Source organism: Sus scrofa, chromosome 14, assembly GCF_054392235.1.
Source record: "Sus scrofa isolate SSC_HxYL_T2T_F1_AM1 chromosome 14, Sscrofa_HxYL_maternal_Yorkshire_Landrace_v2.0, whole genome shotgun sequence".
NCBI classification, from domain to species: domain Eukaryota; kingdom Metazoa; phylum Chordata; class Mammalia; order Artiodactyla; family Suidae; genus Sus; species Sus scrofa.
The window spans coordinates 112,880,917-112,900,560 of record NC_139396.1 but is presented as its reverse complement, the minus strand read 5'-3'; the positions used below and the strand labels follow the sequence as shown (position 1 = coordinate 112,900,560).

Below are 19,644 nucleotides of genomic sequence, written 5' to 3'. Positions count from 1 at the left end.
TTTCTCCCATGAAATACTGCACTAAGCTTCTAGTAGGTACTCAAAATGTGTTTACTGAATGAATGAATAGACTCCCAGAGACCACCTACATTCTGAAAAAAAAAATGATTAAACAGGGCCATGATAATATTTATAAACCCAAATGCATCACAAACCAGGCAAAGAGGTATCTTTGGAATTTCCTATAACAATCATTATCCCAGGAGTTGAAGATTGAGTGGATTTTTTAAAAAAAGCAACAAGACCAATATGAATCTAAACACAATGATAACAGGTATTTGTACTATGTCCTTCCATTATCTTTCTCTATACCAGTGAGGTTTATATTTATTTTCTTAATTTATTTTTTGGCCACACTCATGGCATGTGGAAGTCCCAAGGCCAAAGATCAAACCTGCACCACAGCTGCAACTTGAACCACAGCAATGACAATGCCACATCCTTAACCTGCTGTGCAAACAGAGAACTCCAGGTTTATATTTAAATCTCTCTGGATTGAATTAGAAATCATGAGATTTTCTGGAAAATGAGCTCCCACCTCTGGCATTAGGCTTTAAAGAACAATGCCTAGAGAAACAAATGTGGTTCTTCTAAGCCAAATAACAGAAAGAGACCCTGAATAAAATCTGAGGCTATAAAAATATCACCTGGCTTGAAGATTATTACTGTCAAATTGCTTTAATATATATAATCTTAACATATGCCTACCTCTTCTAGTATTTATAGGTCCACCACGCATAGCCAATACCAGCTTCAAGGTACAACCTTCTGAAATGCTGTGGACAGTTAACACAAAAATAAACCACAACAGTCAAAATGTGTTCAGTGTTAAATATATACATAATTATGTGCTGGCTTATCAAGCATAGTGCATACCCTCTAAAATATAAAAAAGATATAGCAATGCACATAAACATAAAATGTTAACTTATTTACTTGTATAAATAATGAAAAAGTGAAGATGTTTTCATAAGCCTTAAATATGATATAACATCCCAGAATAAGAGCATGAAAAAGGACTTCTGTAATCATGTGGTTTAGCCTCTTCATTTCACATGTCAGGAAAAAGAGGCCCTAAGAAGAAAAGAAACTTGTTCAAGACCCAAAGTGTTAGAAATAGCAGATCTATTTAATAAAATAAAACAACAGAAAAATAGATCTACAAGATCTCTGACTCCCACTGCTCTCCCAGCTATTCCACATGGCCTCTGACCTTTTTGTTCTTAAGGACAGAGTGAACAATTACATGAGCAAGAAAAAAGGTTAGATAGTGTATCTGCAACCACTGGTACACACAGTGTCACTTAGGAAAAACAAAAGAGCAATAAACTCTTGTGGAAATAAAGAGTTTTCATGTAGCCAGGTGGGAATGGGTCAACAGTCAAAGAAAGGAGCAGAGAAGGCAAGATAAGAAGAAGATCCTTAAAAAGACAGGGATAAATACCTTGGCATGAATAATGAAAAAGTAAAACAAAAAATCAGAGGACAAGGACCAGGTGGTAGGGGTACTGAGCCAATACATCTTAAGTTTAGGATTTACACTGAAATTGAGGGATAAGAACTATTCAGAAGAAGAAAAGACATGATTCAAGGACTCAGAAGCAAAACACTAGCATATGAAGTCATAATTCTGAGCATCTATAAAACAGCTAATATGCAATTACACTCACTTGTAATCACTCAAGCAATAATCATCTTCCAGTTCCATGTTATTCCAAATTAAGTGCTGCTGACAGATGGGAATACCTTAGGGGAAGGTTATAAAAGAATGGTTAAAAATTCAATAGAATCTTTGAAAGAGTATGATACAAATTTATTTTATTAAAGAATGAACTAAGTTAAACATACTTCTAAATTGAATCTTGGATGCTTAGCAAAAATGTACAGAATAATAGGTAAGAGGCATGGCTAAAAGTAGATGTGGTTTTAATCCATTCACTAGAAAAGAAGAGTATGCTTTAGTAACTATCTGGCCTTGAAACAAAGTATAAGATTAGGAAGCCCTTTAAAAGACAAGATATTGGAGCTGACTAGCATCCATGAGGATGCAGGTTTCATCCCTGGCCTCACTCAGTTGCTGTGAACTGTGGTGTGGGTTGCAGACGTGGCTCGGATCCTGCGTTGCTGTGGCTGTGGCGTAGGCCAGCAGCTGCAGCTCGGATTCGACCCCTAGCCTGGGAACCTCCATATGCCATGGGAGCAGGCCTAAAAAGACAAAAAAAAAAAAAAAAAAAAAAAAAAAAGGACAAGATATCTTGTGCATAAGCAATGAGATCCTTCTGTATAGCACAGGGAAGTATATCTAGTTGCATGGTGATGGAACATGATGGAGGATAATGTGAGAAAAAGTATGTATCACTGGGTCACTTTGCTGTACAGCAGAAATTGATAGAACACTATAAATCAACTATAATGGAAAAAAATAAAAATCTTTTTAATAAAAAAGTGAAAGACAAGATGTCTTGAAATCATCCCAGGAGAGTTTCAGGTTTAAGGCCTAGAAAACAGTTCTAAATATGCCAAGGACAGACTTCATTCAGTGACATTCAGTGTTAAAAGTGCATTATGAGGAGTTCCCTCATGGCTTGGTGGGTTAAGCATACAGTGTTGTCACTGCTGTGGCTCTGGTTACAGCTATGGCACCGGGTCTACCCCTGGCCCAGGAACTTCCACATGCTGTGAGCACGGCCAAAAAAATTTAAACCTATCTTGTTAAAATATATTGTTTCCAAATCACGGTCCTTATAGAAAATGAAACGTTTATTTCAGTACCATTTAATTTTTTTAAAAACAGTATTTTATGAGTGAAGGACAAGCAAAATGGGTGAAGGGTGTTAAAATTTACAAACTCCCAGCTCTAAGGTAAGTCATGGGGATGTAAAGTACAACATAGAGACTACAGCGGAGAATACTGTGCTGTACACCTGAAAATTGCTAAGAGAGTAGATTTTAAAAGTTTTAATCATAAGAAAAAAAATTTGTGGAGTTTCTATTGTGGCTCAGTGGGTTAAGAACCCGACTAGTATTCATGAGGACAAAGGTTAGATCCCTGGACTTGCTCAGTGGGTTAAGGATCTTGTGTTGCCGCGAGCTATGGTGTAGGTGGCAGACATGGCTTGGATGTGGCGTTGCTGTAGCTGTGGTGTAGGCTGGCAGCTGCAGCTGATTCCTAGCCTGGGAACTTCCATGTGCTGCAGGAACGGCCTTAAAAAGAAAAAGAAAAAAATGTGTAACTATTTATGCTGATGGATGTTAACTATTAACTAGACATTGCACTAACCATTCTGCAGTATAGTTGTCCCTCAGGATCCAAGAGATACTGATTCCAGGTCCCCCTCAAAACCCAAAATCCTAGGATGCTCAAGTACGTTATATAAAATGGCATAGTATTTGCACATGACCTACACACATCCCCCTGTATGCTTTAAATCATCTCTAGATTACTTAATATACCTTAATGTAAACACTGTGTAAACAGTTGCCAGCATAATGTAAATTCAAGTTTTGCTTTCTGGAACTTTCTGGAATTTTTTCCACAATATTTTTTGATCCACATTTGTTTAAATTCTCAGATGCAAAACCTGAGGATATGAAGGTCCAATGACAGACACAAATATCAAACCCTTATGTCTGGAACTAATATAATGTCAGTTATATCTAAATAAAAATATACATGGAATATTTAATTTAGTTTACCGCCCTTAGGAGTTTGTATTCTAAAAGTCTGTTCCCAGAGTAACATGTCCACATGAAATGATGACTGTTTAAGGTGAGTTTATTTAGTGATTCAGATGGCATCTTTGATACCTCTTCTGAAAGGAAAGGTCAATGACCCTATAAATATAACCTTGCAGAAAATACAATTTCCCATACAAATACTATTAGAATTTCACTGTTAATCCATTCCAAAGGCAATAGTCTACATCTATTAACCCCAGGCTTCCAATCCATCCCACTCTCTCCCTCTACCCCTTGGCAACCACACGTCTATCCTCCAAGTCCATGATTTTCTTTTCTGTAGAAAGGCTCATTTGTGCCATATATTAGATTCCAGATATAAGTGATATATGGTATTTGTCTTTCTCTTTCTGACTTACTTCACTCAGTATGAGAGTCTCTAGTTCCATCCATGTCTCTAGTCACTTATGATGTAGCATGATAATGTGAGAAAAAAGAATGTAAACATGTATGCGTAACTGGGTCACCTTGCTGTACAGTAGAAAACTGATAGAACACTGTAAACCAGTTATAATGGAAAAAAATAAAAATCATTATATATAAAAAAATCATTAATCTTACCACCTCAATGTTCGAATGTAATTATAGTTCATCATTTCTTATTAACATACTTTTTTGTAAAGCCCAAACATTAATTTAAAAATAATTTGACCTTGGAGTTCCCATCGTGGTGCACCAGAAATGAATCCAACTAGGAACCATGAGGTTGCAGGTTCGACCCCTGGCCTCACTCAAGAGTTAAGGATCCGGCATTGCTGTGAGCCATGGTGGAGGTTGCAGACGTGGCTTGGATCTGGTGCTGCTGTGGCTATGGTGTAGGCCAGCAGCTGCAGCTTCAATTAGACCCCTAGCCTGGGAGGCTCCATATGCTACAGGTGAGGCCCTAAAAAGACAAAAGACAAAAAAAAAAAAAAATTGATCTTGAAAAAAAGCGTATTATGGGCAATTTTCAATGCTGAAAATTATGGCCTATAAGACAGTTTCTTTACATTTCTGTGACGATAAAGGAATATTAAGGCAGATCCTATACTCCAGCATAATTAAACTTTTTTCTCCAATTGCAGATTTGAATGCCCAAAGAAAATTTAGACCGCACTAGCCAGAGAGTGAGCATTATTTACTCAATAAAACATTTAATGAATACAAATACTGATGTATGAATAACCTTTTCAAATATCTCATATACTGCCTTCTTAAGTTACTTTTGTTTATGATACTATAAAATAAGCTGACCAGAGGAGTTCTCATCATGGCTCAGCAGAAACAAATCTGACTAGCATCCATGAGGATGCATGTTCCATCCCTGGCTTCGCTCAGTGGCTTAAGTATCCAAAATTGCTGTGAGCTATGGTGTAGGTCGCAGACACGGCTCAGATCTGGCCTTGCTGTGGCAGTGGTGTAGGCTGGCAGCTGTAGCTCCAATTTGACCCCTATCCTGGGAACCACCATATGTCTCAGGTGCGGCCCTAAAAAGACAAAAAAAAAAAAAGAAAACTTGACCAGAATAAAAGCAGTAAGCGCTATATGTGTTCTTGTTTATTATTGTAAACCTGGCACTGTTAAAATGTTTGACCTGTATTATCATCCTGTAACAAGGAGTTCCTGTCGTGGCTCAGTGGTTAACAAATCCAACTAGGAACCATGAAGTTATGGGTTCAGTCCCTGGCCTTGCTCAGTGGATTAAGGATCTGGTGTTGCTGTGAGCTGTGGTGTAGGTCGCAGATGAGGCTTGGATCTGGCATTGTTGTGACTGTGGTGTAGGTTGGCAACTATAGCTCCGATTAGACCCCTAGCCTGGGAACACCATATACCACAGATGCAGCCCTAGAAAAGGCAAAAAAAACAAAAAAACAAAACAAAACAAAAAAATTTCACTGCAACAACAATAATCTTCTGAACTAGGGATCACTTTCATGCTTATTTCACAGATAAAACTGAAGCACTGAGAGATGAAGTGACACACAGAGCATGTAGATTAGAGGTATAAAGCCCTAGCTGACTAACTCCAAAGACTGTATTCAATCTTTATGCTAATTAGTCTCTTATTCTAGGGTGGTCCTTTGCCTTTAAACCTCAGCTCTTATTTCTTATAAATATATCCAGGAAAATTAATCCCTATTAAGCAAATATGTCTTCTCAAAAGACAAACTGCATATACACAAATTTATATTCAGTGTTTATAAAACTTCTACAAATTAAAATATTTCTTCACTATAAAAATAATGACATGAAAAATAGATAACACAAAAATATATAAAAGAAAATTAAAACTGTAATCCTAAATCCAATAAAATCCATTTTCAACATTTGGAGTATATTCATTTTTAAAACTTATTTTTAATAAAATGGGAGCATACTTTGTTAGCTGTTTTATACACTGTTTTCACTTATACTGTATATTTTTTTCACATCAATAAATGAAAATACACATTGTATTTAAGGCTGGATGTTACTTCAATATATGTTTCTGTCATAATTTATTTACCCAGTTCCCTACTAAGATATATTTTCACCTTATTTTTTGTCACTACTATAAACAAAGCTGTAAAAAAAAAAAAAAAAGCTGTGACAAGTGATATATGAGTCCACTTGTACTTGAGAGAGAGTGTGTGTGTGTGTGTGTGTGTGTGTGTCTTAGTCTATTTGGGCTGCCACAACAAAATACCACAGACTGGGTGGCTTAAACAACAGAAATTTATTTTTTTCACAATGCTAGATAGAGTCTGGGAAGTCCAAAATCAAAGTGCCAGTTTCATTTTGAGGCCTCTTCTCTTGTAGATAGCTAAAACTTTCCTGTGTGCTCACATGACTTCTCTAGGTGTAGTCAAAGGGGAATTCCCTGGAGAGGGTGTGGAGATAAAGGAACCCTAGTACACTGTTGGTGCAATTGTAAATTGGTGCAACCACTGTGGAAAGCAGTATGGAGATTCCTCAGAAAACTAAACATAGAACTACCATTTGATCCAGCAATCCCACTCCTGGGCATCTATCCAGAGAAAACCACGACTCGCAAAGACACATGCACTCCAATGTTCACTGCAGCACTCTTTTCAATAGCCAAGACATGGAAACAACCTAAATGTCCATTGACAGAGGAGTAGATCCAGAAGAGGTGGTACATATACACAATGGAATATGACTGAGCCATCAAAAAGAACGAAATACCAGCATTTTTAGCAACATGGATGGGCCTATGCTAAGTGAAGTCAGTCATACAATGAGACACCAACATCAAATGCTTTCACTGACATGTGGAATCTGAAAAAAGGACAGATGGAACTTCTTTGCAGAACAGATGCTGACTCACAGACATTGAAAAACTTATGGTCTCCGGAGGAGACCGTTTGGGAGGTGGAGGGATCTGCTTGGGCTGTGGGATGGAAATCCTGTGAAATCAGATTGTTATGATCATTATACAACTACAGATGTGATAAATTCATTTGAGTAATAAAAAAATGAAAAAAAAGGGGGAATTCCCAGGTGTGTCTTCTTATAAGGGCGCTAATCCCATCAAGGGGTCCCACATTTACAACCTCATTTAACCCTACTAATGACTCAAACATGTTTCTTATGCCTTTTTTAGAATTTTCACACAGATAAGTGTTTGATAACATTAATATCTGCACTTAGAAAATAAACCATAATTAGTAGGACTTATGGATAATTAAAGACAATGGTGGAACCATAGGAAATATCTCCCTATATTTCCCCCAAAAACAATACACAAAAATAAAGATGGAAATGAATCTACATGGAAACTATGCCCTCAGCCATCATGACTTGAAGATAGAGAATATCCGAACTTCAAAATAACTGGGAACTAAAAGGGGTCTTACTCTATCCCAGGGTGGGAAATCTCGCATTCCTGCACCTGCAGGACTGATGAAGGAAATTTTGGAGACATTAGAGAGGGAAGCTAGTGATGAGCTCAATATAAAATCATTACAAGGAAGAAGAAGGAAATTCTAAGTCTGAAAAGTCTACAAAAAGGACTCAGGTATCCAAACAGTGACTACAAAGAAAGGACTTCACAAGCAATGTGAAGGAGCTTTTGCAGGAGGCAAAAAACAAAAGAGGAAGAGAATTCTTTAGTATTCAGTAGTCGGGGGAAAAGGAGAAAGGAGTAAAAACTTAAGATTCTTGTAAGACAAAAGAGAACCACAAAACTGGAGGACTTTACAACTGCCCCCAGTCCTTACCATCACCATCAAACAAAAATAAAATATCTACTAAAATATCTGGACATTGCTATACTGACAGAACACCATCAAACAGAATCTGTAAAACATCCTAGTACCACAAAAATCAACAAGAGAAAAAAAATAACAAATCCATACAGAGGTAATAGCAAAACTAAAAAACAAAATTCCACACCTATCAACCAAAGTAAATTTTACCCAGAAAAAAATAACCATGAAGTGGAAGAAAATTATAACGTCTCACCCCAGAGTTAAACATACTCAAGCATTTGAAGACATGAAAAAACACTCTGAATAAGAAATTCAAAAATTAAGAACAGAAAATTTCAAAAGGAAAGGGGAGGGAAATGAATGAAAAAGACTGCTGACAATACTCAGAAAATATATGGAGGAAAAAGAAAAAAACCACCTCAAAAATAAAGAATGAACTGCAAGATATCATGAGATAATAGATTCAAATACTTACTTAGTAAGGACAGTCCAGCAAACAACCAAGAGTATGAAAATGACATAAAGTAAGAAGAGGTCAGAAATGAAAGGCTGAGAAGGACGAATATTCATACTATCAAAGCTCCTAAAAAAAGAAAAAACAAAATAGTGGAACTAATACTTAGAACTACAATCCTAGAAAACTTCCAGAAATAGAAGACCTGAATCTACACATTGAAAGGATTAGGTAAATAGGATTATTAGCCCAGAATTTTTATGCCCAAGATATATCCTAGTAATAAAATGATTTGATTTCAATGACAAAAATAAAATTCTCAACAGCTACATGAAAAAAATCAAATAAATTATAAGGCAAAAGAATCAGATTTGACTTTACAAGAAAACAAACAATCTGATTTTTAAAATGAGCAAAGGACTTGAACAGACATTTCTTCAAAGAAGACATAAAGATGGCCAATAACAAATGAAAAGATGGTCAACACTACCAATCATCAGGTCAATGAAAAACAAACCACAATAAGATATCACACCCTGTATAGCACTTTTGATGGAACATGATGGAGGATAATGTGAGAAAAAGTGTACATGTATGTGTGACTGGGTCACTTTGCTATACAGTAGAAATTGACAGAACACTGTAAACCAACTATAATGGAGAAAAATCATTTAAAATAAAAGGATATCACAGCCACGAGCATGTCCACTATCAAACTCAGAATATAACAAGTGTTGGTGAGGATGTGGAGAAACTGGAAACTTGTGCCCCACTGGTGGGAATAAAAAATTGTGCAGCTATAATGGAAAACAGCAATGCAGGCTCCTCAAGATACTACAAATAGACTTATTACCATATGATCCAACAATTCCACTTCTGGGTATTTATTAAAAAGAAATCAGGATCTGGAAGAGATATTTGCATGCCCATGTTTATTGCATATTTACTTATAACAGCCAATATATGGAAGCAACCTAAATACTTACTGACAGATGAATGGATAAAGAAAATGTGCCACAAACATATAATGGAATATTATTCAATAGTAAAAGAAATCCTGCCACGTGCTACAACATGGATGAACCTTAAAAACACAGAGCTAGGAGTTCCTACTGTGGCGCAGCGGAAACGAATCCAACTAGGAACCATGAGGCTGTGGGTTTGATCACTGATTTTGCTCAGTGGGCTCAGGATCCAGCATTGCTATTAGCTGTGGTGTAAGTTGCAGACGCAACTCGGATCTGGCGTTGCTATGGCTCTGGTGTAGGCCGCTGGCTACAGCTCTGATAAGACCCCTAGCCTGGGAACCTCCATATGCCATGGGTGCAGCCCTAAAATGACAAAAGACAAAAAACAAAAAACAAACAAAACAAAACAAAAGCCCATAAAGCTAAGTTAACTAAGATAATCATGAAAAGACAGTGCATGATTCAACCTATATGAAGTATCTAAAGCAGTCAAACTCTTAGAAAGTAGAATGATGGTTTGCCAAAGCCTAAAAGAAGGGAGAAAAGCACAGTTGTTCAATAATAGAGAGCATCCCTATTGGAGATACAGAAAAAGTTCCCAACTCAAAAAGGCATTGCTCATAACTTGAAGACAGATAATTCTGCATACATGATTACTTTCTGGGGAATCTAATAAGAGGATGATCTTAATCCAACCAATATATTATGAGAATAACTTCAGCAAAAAGGTCAATGGTGGGCATTTTAAAACATAAAAATGTACATTTAAGAGTAAAAAAAAAAAGTGAGAATGGAACTTGTAGGGCTAATATAGAAACTTTTATGTGTTGTAAGAAAGTGAGAAAGGATTTTCAATTTGCCACATAAAATAACACCATAAAGAAAATATGTGGTAAAGAAAACTGATCAAGAAAGTTCTCTTTACAGAGCTATCCAAGATATATTATTAAGCATAAAAAGCAAAATACAAAAGATCATAATATGTTACCATTCATGTTAGAAAGAAGAGGATATATGAAATTATGCATGTATCTGCCCATTTGTGCAAAATAAAAACAGGGAGGATAAATCAGAAACTGATGAGATTGCACAGGGAACTATATCCAGTCTCTTGGGATAGACCATGATGGAAGATAATATAAGAAAGGCAATGTATATATACATATGACTGGGTCATTTTGCTACACAGCAGAAACTGGCATGACATTGTAAATAAACTATACTTTAATATTAAAAAAAATGAAAGAAACCAGTGAAATTGAATCAATTATTTATAACCTTCCAAAGCAAAAAGCCCTACGGCCAAATAGTTTCATTGGTGAATTCTACCAAATATTTAGAAAAGAAATTACATCAATTCTCTATTATTGCTTCCAGAAGATAGAAGCAAAGGAATATTTCCTAACACATTATATAAGGCCAGTATTTCCCTAATACCAAAAAACAGACAAAGATGTTATGAGAAAGAAAAACTACTGGAGTTCCCTGGTGGCCTAGCAGTTAAGGATCTGGCATTGTCACTACTGTGGCTTGGGTCACTGCCATGGCATGGGTTTGATCCCTAGCCTGGGAACTTCCACAGGCTGTGCTGAAACAAAGAAAAACACACACACAAAAAAGAGAGTAGAACTAAAAGACAATTACTTTCTAATAAAGAAAAGAAAGCTACAGACCAATATGTCACACGAACATAATGAAAAAAATCCTCAACAAAATATTAGCAAAACAAATCCAATAATTTATAAAAATAATCATATACCATGACCAGGATAGATGTATCCCAAGTATGCAATGCTCAATGATCATCCAAGAATCATCACTTCTTATACAACTCAAAAGCAAAAAAACCAACAACCCAATGGAAAAATGGGCAAAAGATCTGAATAGACATTTCTCCAAGGAAGATACACAGATGGCCAACAAGCACATGAAAAAATGCTCAACATCCCTGATTATTAGAGAAATGGAAGTCAAAACTACCATGAGATACCACCTCATACCAGTCAGAATGCCCATCATTAATAAGTCCACAAATAACAAGTGCTGGAGGGGCTGTGGAGAAAAGGGAACCTTCCTACACTGTTGGTGGGAATGTAAACTGGTACAACCACTATGGAAAACAATATGGAGTACCTCAGAAAACTAAATACAGAAGTACCATATGACCTAGCAATCCCACTCTTGGGCATATATCCAGACAAAACTTTCCTTAAAAAAGACACATGCACCCCTATGTTTACTGCAGCACTATTCACAATAGCCAAGACATGGAAACAACCTAAATGTCCATTAACAGATGAATGGGTTAAGAAGATGTGGTATATATACACAATGGAATACTACTCTGCCATAAAAAAGAACAAAATAATGCCATTTGTAGCAACATGGATGGAACTAGAGACTCTCATACTAAGTGAAGTAAGTCAGAAAGAGAAAGACAAATACCATATGATATCACTTATATCTGGAATCTAATATACGGCACAAAGGAACCTTTCCACAGAAAAGAAACTCATGGACTTGGAGAACAGACTTCTTGTTGGCAAGGGGGAAGGGGAGGGAGTGGGACAGATTGAGAATCTGGGGTTAATAGATGCAAACTATTGCATTTGAAATGGAAAAGGAATGAGATCCTATTGTATAGCACTGGGAACAATATCTAGTCACTTGTGATGGAGCATGCTGGAGGATCATGTGAGAAAAAAGAATGTATATATGTATGTGTGACTGTGTCACTGTGCTGTATAATAGAAAATTGACAGAACACTGTAAACCAACTATAATGAAAAAAATCATTAAAAAAAACAAAAATCATCACTTTACCAGGTTAAAGAAAAATCACATGATCATATCAATAGATGTAAAAACACATTAGACAAAATCCAACATTCATTCTTGATAAAAATTGCCAGCAACTTAGAAAGAGAGGGTATCTTCCTCAACTTGACTGAAAATGAGGGGATGGAGAAAGATATTCCATGCAAATAGAAATGGGGTAACAATATTTATACCAGCCAAAATTGATTTAAACAAAAACAAGTAACAAAAAAGATTATTGCTTAATCATAAAGAGATCAATATACAAAAAGATAATATTGTAAATATACATGCAGTCAACATAGGAACACCAAAGTACATAAAGTAAATATCAACCTCCATAAAGGGAGAAATTGACAGCAACACAATAATAGTAAGGAACTTTAACATCCCACTTACACCAACGGACAGATCACCCAGAAAGGAAATCAATAAGGAAACACAGGCCTTAAATGACATATTAGACTAGATTCACTTAATAGATCTATACAGACATTCCAATCAAAAGCAACAGAATACACATGCTAATCAAGTGTCCATGGAACATTCTCCAGGATAGATCACATAATAGGTCCCAAAAAAAAGTCTCAAAAAATTTTAAGAAAACTGAAATCATATCAAGTGTCTTTTTTCTGACTGCAACACTGAGATTAGAAGTCAACTACAAGGGGAAAAAAACTGAAAGAAAAACCCACAAACCCATGGAGGCTAAACAATATGCTACTAAACCACCAATGGATTATTGATGAAATCAAACAAGAAATAAAAAATATCTGGAGGCAAATGAAAACAAAAACACAACACAAAATCTGTGGTACAGAACAAAAGTAATTCTAAGAGGGATGTTTCTAGTGATATAAACCTACCTCAGAAAACAAGAAAAATATCAAATAAACAACCTAACCTTACACCTAAAGGAACTTAGAAGAACTAACAAAACCCAAATTTAGGTGAAAAAAAAAAAAAACATAAAGATCTGAGCAGAAATAAATGAAATAGAGGCTAAAAAAAATGAAAAAAAAATCAATGAAACTATGAGCTGGTTGTTGAAAAGAAACAAAACTGATAAATGTTAAGTCAAACTTGTCAAGAAAAAAAAGAGAAACGGCACAAATTAATGATAAATAAAAAGAAGTTACAACTGACACCGTAGAAACACAAATGATCACAAGAGGTTACTACAAACAATAATACGCTAATAAAATGAACAACCCAGAAGAAATGGACAAATTCCTAGAAACATATGAGCTCCCAAATTGGAACCAGGAAGAAATAGAACATATGCATAGACTAATTACCAGTTATGAAAGTGAATCAGTAATAACAATTTTTAAAAACCTCCCAACAAAAATCCAAGCTCAAACATCTTTACAAACGAATTCTATCAAACATTTAAGAGTTAACACCTATCATTCTCAAACTATTTCAAAGAACTGCAGAGTAAGGTACATGTCCAAACTTATTCTATGAGGCTAGAATCAACATGATACCAAACTCAGACAAAGATAACATGCAGAAAAGAAAATTATGGGTCAGTATCACTGATGAACATAGATGGAAAAAATCCTCACCAAAATATTAGCAAACTGAATTCCACAATACATTAAGAAGATTATACACCATGAAGAAGTGGGATTCATCCGAGAATGCAAAGATGGTTCAGGATCTGTAAATCAATGTGATACACTCTCACACCATATACAAAAAATAAACTCAAAAATGGCTTAAATACTTAAACATAAGACAAGACACCATCAAACTAGAAGAGAAAATAGGCAAAACAATCTCTGACATCAACTGTACAAATGTTTTCATAGGTCAGTCTCCCAAGACAATAGGAATAAAAACAAAAATAAATCAATGGGACATAATCAAACTTAGAAGCTTCTGTACAGTAAATAAAACTATTTTTAAAAAGAAAAGACAACCTACAGTATGGGAGAAAATAGTTGTAAAGGATGGAACAAACAGGACTTAATCTCTAAAATATACAAACAATTCATACAACTCAACAGAAAAAAAAAAACAATTAAAAAATGGGCAGAAGACCTAAATAGACATTTCTCCAAAGAAGACATAAAGATAGCCAAAAGGCACATGAAAAAATGCCCAACATCACTAATAATTTGAGAAACACAAATCAAAACTACAGTAAGGTACTACCTCACACTGGTCAGAATGGCCATCATTAATAAGGCTACAAATAACAAATGCTGGAGAAAAGGGAACTCTCCTACACTTTTGGGAATGTCAATTGGTACAACCACTATGGAAAACAGCATGGAGGTTCCTCAGAAAACTATCGAACTATCATATGATCCAGCAATCCCACTCCTGGGCACATATCCAGACAAAACTTTCATTCAAAAAGATATATGCACCCCTATGTTCACTGCAGCACTATTCACAATAGCCAAGATATGGAAACAACCTAAATGTCCATCAACAGATGAAATGGATTAAGAAAACGTGATACATATATACAATGGAATGCTACTCTGCCATAAAAAGGAACAAAATAATGCCATTTGCAGCAACATGGATAAAACCAGAGATTCTCATACTAAGTCAAAAAAAAAGACAAATACCATATGATATTACTTATATGCAGAATCTAAAATATGGAACAGATTAATCTATCTAAAGAATAGAAACAGACTCACAGACATGGAGAGCAGACTTGCGGTTGCCAATGGAGCAGGAGAGGGAGTGGGGTAGACTGAGAGTTTGGGGTTAGTAGATGCATACTATTATATTTAGAATGGAAAAGCAATGAGGTCCTAATGTATAGCACAGGGAACTATATCCAGCCACTTGTGACAGAATATGATAGAAGAGAATATGAGAAAAAGAATGTATATATGTATAACTGGGTCACTCTGCTGTGTAGCAGTAATTGACAGAACACTGTAAATCAAATATAATAATTTCTTTAAATGTGATACACCACATTAACAGACTGAAGAATAAAAATCATATGATCATCTCAATAGATGCAGAAAAGGCTTTTGACAATTTCAACATCCATTATGACAAAAACTCCCAATGAAGTAGGTATAGAGGGGACCTACCTAAATATAATAAAGACCATATATGAAAAGCCCCTAGATTACATCATACTGAAAGCATTTCCTCCAAGATTAGGAGTAAGACAAGGATCCCCAGTCTCACCACTTTCATTCAACATAGTCCTTAGCCATAGCAATCAGATCAGACAAAGAAATGAAAATAATCCTAATTGGAAACAAGTAAAATTATGATTGCAGATGACATGATATCATACATAGAAAATCATAAAGATGCCACCAAAAAACTACTAGAACTCATCAATGAAGTAAGTAAAGTTGCAGGATGTAAAATTAATAAACAGAAATAGGTTGTATTTCTAAACACTAACAACAAACTCTCAGAAAGAGAAATTAAGAAAACAGTCTCATTTACAATCACATCAAAAAGGAAAAATTGGGAATAAATCAAACAAGGGAGGTTAAAAACCACTATCAGAAAAATACAAGACACTGATGAGAGAAACTGAAGACTACACAGACAAATTGAAAGGTGCACCATGCTCTGGGATTAAAAGAATTAATACTGTTAAAATGACCACATTACCCAAGACAATCTACATATTCAGTGCATTCCCTATCAAAATACCAATGGCAGTTTTCACTGAACTATAAAAAATTATTCTAAAATTCTAGAAATACAAAAGGCCCCAAATAGCCAAAATAATCTTGAGAAAGAAGAACAGGGAGTTTCCTTCAAGGCTCAGCAGTTAACTAATTCCATAGGATCCATGAGGATGTGAGTTTGATCCCTGGCCTCACTCAGTGGGTTAAGGATCCAGTGTTGCTGTGAGCTGTGGTGTAGGTAGGTAACTGACATGGCTCAGATCCCGCATTGCTGTGGCTGTGGCATAGGCCCACAGCTGAAGCTCCAATTCGACCCCTAGCCTGGGAACTTCTATATGCTGCAGGTGCAGCCCTGAAAAGAAAAAAGAAAAAAAAACAAAGAGAAGAAAAACAAATTGGAGGTATCTTGTTCCCTATTTCAGACTATACTACAGGGCTACAATAATCAAAACAGAAGGGAGTTCCCGTCATAGCTCAGCAGAAATGAATCTGACTAGCATCCACGAGGATGCAGGTTCAATCCCTAGCCTTGTTCAGTGGGTAAAGGATCCGGGCATTGCTGTGAGCTGTGGTGTAGGTAACAGACGAGTCTTGGATCCTGAGTTGCTGTGGCTGTGGTGTAGGCCAGAGGCTATAGCTCTGGGAATTGGACCTAGCCTGGGAATTTCCATATGCCATGGGTGTGGCCCTAAAAAGACAAAAGACAAAAAATAAATAGAGTAGTATGGTACTGGCACAAAAACAGACACACAGATCAAAAGAACAGAATAGAGAGCCCCCAAATGAACTTGCACTTATATAGGCAATTAATCTATGATAAAGAGGCAAGAATATACAATGGGGAAAAGATAGCCTCTTCAATACTTGGGAAAACTGGATAACTATATACAAAAAGAAACAAACTGGACTACATTCTCACACCAAACATAAAAATATATTGAAAATGGACTAAAGACTTAACTGTGAGACCCCAACCATAAAACCAGGAGAAAAAGCTTTTGAAAATTTCAAAATTGTCAAAACACAGCCAATATGCTCTTTGACCTTAGTCTTAGTAATATTTTAGGGGGCATGTCTCTTCAGACAAGGGAAACAAAAGCAAAATTAAAAGGGACTACATCAAATTAAAAAGCTTTTGTCAGTGAAGGAAACTATCAACAAAATGGAAAGACTACTGAATGGAGGACAGTATTAACTGATATCAAAACCAGGCAAGACATAAGATAAAATCAATACCATCTTCATAAACAGAGACACAAATAGTCTAACACAAAGTTTTAACAAACGGAATTCAACAATATATATAAAAGATAATACAACATGAGCAAGTAAACTTAATTCTAGGGATGATGGTATAATATTTTTTTTTTAAATCGATGTACAGAGTTCCCAACATGGCTCTGTGGAAATGAATCTGACTAGTATCCATGAGACACAGGTTCGATCCCTGGCCTTGCTCAGTGGGTTAAGGATCCGGTGTTGCTGTGAGTTGTGATGTAGGTTGCAGATGTAGCTTGGATCTGGCATTGCTGTGGCTGTGGCACAGGCCAGAGGCTACAGCTCCAATTTGACCCCTAGCCTGGGAACCTCCACACACCGTGGGTAGTGTGGCCTTAAAAAAGACAAAAAAATATATATAACTGAATGTTTACAGGAAAATATAGAAAATTTTTACCTTAGACATCCATACCCATAAAAACTCTGACAGTATGGACTTCAGAAAAATGAACATTTCTGCTCTTCAAAAAACACTGTTAAATTAATAAAAATACAAGCCACAGTCTAGGAGAAAATCTCAGTGAAATGTGTATCTGATTGAAAATCTGTATTCAGAAAGAATAAAGAGTTCTCAAAACTCAACAAAAAGAAAAAAAAGATTTTTTTAAAATAAGTAAAAGAGTTGAACAGACATTTTGACAAAGAATATATAAAGGATGCCAAATAAGTTCACGAAGATGCTCAATATAACTAATTATTAGGGAAATACAAATTAAAACCACAATGAGATATCGCCACATGTCTATTAGTATGACTAAAAAAGACTAACCATACCAGGCATTAAGAAAAGATAATGGAGTCTCTAGTTCCATCCATGTTGCTGCGAATGGCATTATTTTGTTCTTTTTTATGGCTGAGTAGTATTCCATTGTGTATATATACCACTTCTTCCTAATCCAATCATCTGTCGATGGACATTTGGGTTGTTTCCATGTCTTGGCTATTGTGAATAGTGCTGCAATGAAAGTGGGGGTGCATGTGTCTTTTTTAAGGAAAGTTTTGTCTGGATATATGCCCAAGAGTGGGATTGCTGAGTCATATGGCAGTTCTACATATAGTTTTCTAAGGTACCTCCATACTGTTCTCCATAGTGGTGGTACAAGCTTACATTCCCTCAAACAGTGCAGGAGGATTCCCTTTTCTCCACACCCTCTCCAGCATTTGTTTACTTGTTGACTTGTTAATGATGGCCATTCTGACCAGTGTGAGGTGGAACTTAGTAGTAGTTTAGATTTGCATTTCTCTGATAATCAGGGATGTTGAGCATTTTTTCATGTGCTTGTTGGCCATCTGTGTATCTTCCTTGGAGAAATGTCTATTCAGATCTTTTGCCCATTTTTCCATTGGGTTGTTGGCTTTTTTGCTGTTGAGTTGCATAAGTTGTTTATTTTAGAGATTAAGCCCTTGTCAGAGAGACTCTTACACTGAGTGAAGTAAGTCAGAAAGATAAAAAAGACAAATACCATATGATATCATTTATATCTGGAATCTAATATGCGGCACAAACGAACCTTTCCACAGACCAGAAAATCATGGACTTGGAGAATAGACTTGTGGTTGCCAAGGGGGAGGGTGAGGGAGTGGGATGGATTGGAAGCCTGGGGTTAATAGATGCAGACTATTGCCTTTGGAACGGATTAGCAATGAGATCCTGCTGTGTAGCACTGAGAACTATGTCTAGTCACTTATGATGGAGCATGATAATGTGATAAAAAAGAATGTATACATGTATGTGTAACTGGATCACCATGCTGTACAGTAGAAAAAAAAATAATGTATTAGGGAAATAATAAATAAATAAAGTTGCTCCAGAGATTAAAAAAAAAAATGTGCAAAGGATCTGAATAGACATTTCTCCAAAGAAGCAAGAGGATGAAAACATGTCCAACAGCATTCTTCATTATGGAAATGCTAATCAAAACCACAATGAGATACCACTGCATACTAACTAGGATGGTTATAATCAAAAAGATAAAAAATAATAAGTGTAGGTGAGGATGTGGAGAATTTGGAAACCTCATACATTGCTGTGTGGAATATTAATATAGTCACTCTGGAAAAAATTTTAACACTCCTCAAAATGTTAAGCAAAGAATCACCATTTGTAAACCAACTATAATGGAAAAAATAAAAATTATTTTTTAAAAAAAGGAAAGAAAAAGATACAGAGAAAAATAATCTTCAAGGCTTCTCTCCAACTGCATCCTCTTCCCTCCACCCAGGGGTACCTATCATTGCAAATATGAGGTGAATTATTCCTCTGCTTTTTATTATTGGCTTACTTCAATATGTGATATTATTTCTTTGCCCCTTTATGCTATTTATATAAGTAAAATCATAGTATATATGTTCTTTCATTATTTTCTTTTTTATTCACCATTGTTTTTAATTTATCCATGTCATGTATGAAGCTATTATTTCATTAGTTTTCCATGTTGTAGACAATTCCATCAAATTTGATTCCACTACATGACACATATATTTACATATACCACAACTCATCCATTCTATTGTAGTCATTTGAGTTGTTGACATTACCAAAAAAACAAAAACTACTATGAACGTCC

General features: G+C 35.8%; 1 protein-coding gene across 14 annotated transcripts in view; it reads right to left on the bottom strand.

Annotated features, from left to right (window-relative positions):
- The window catches only part of ZFAND4 (zinc finger AN1-type containing 4), a 70,464-nt gene that overhangs the window by 33,858 nt on the left and 16,962 nt on the right, over positions 1 to 19,644 (bottom strand). For 11 of the 14 annotated variants that reach the window (XR_014825492.1, XR_014825493.1, XR_014825495.1 and 8 more), the window contains exons 3-4: positions 1,671 to 1,746; positions 709 to 776 (exon numbers count right to left, since the gene is read on the bottom strand). The exons of the other annotated variants lie outside the window; for them this stretch is intronic. Coding sequence is in view for 7 of the 11 variants with exons in the window: in NM_001302672.1 (NP_001289601.1) it covers positions 709 to 776; positions 1,671 to 1,746 (144 nt within the window). In the remaining 4 variants the exon portion in view is untranslated. The remainder of the gene's footprint in view (positions 1 to 708; positions 777 to 1,670; positions 1,747 to 19,644) is intronic. 14 annotated transcript variants of the gene reach the window in all.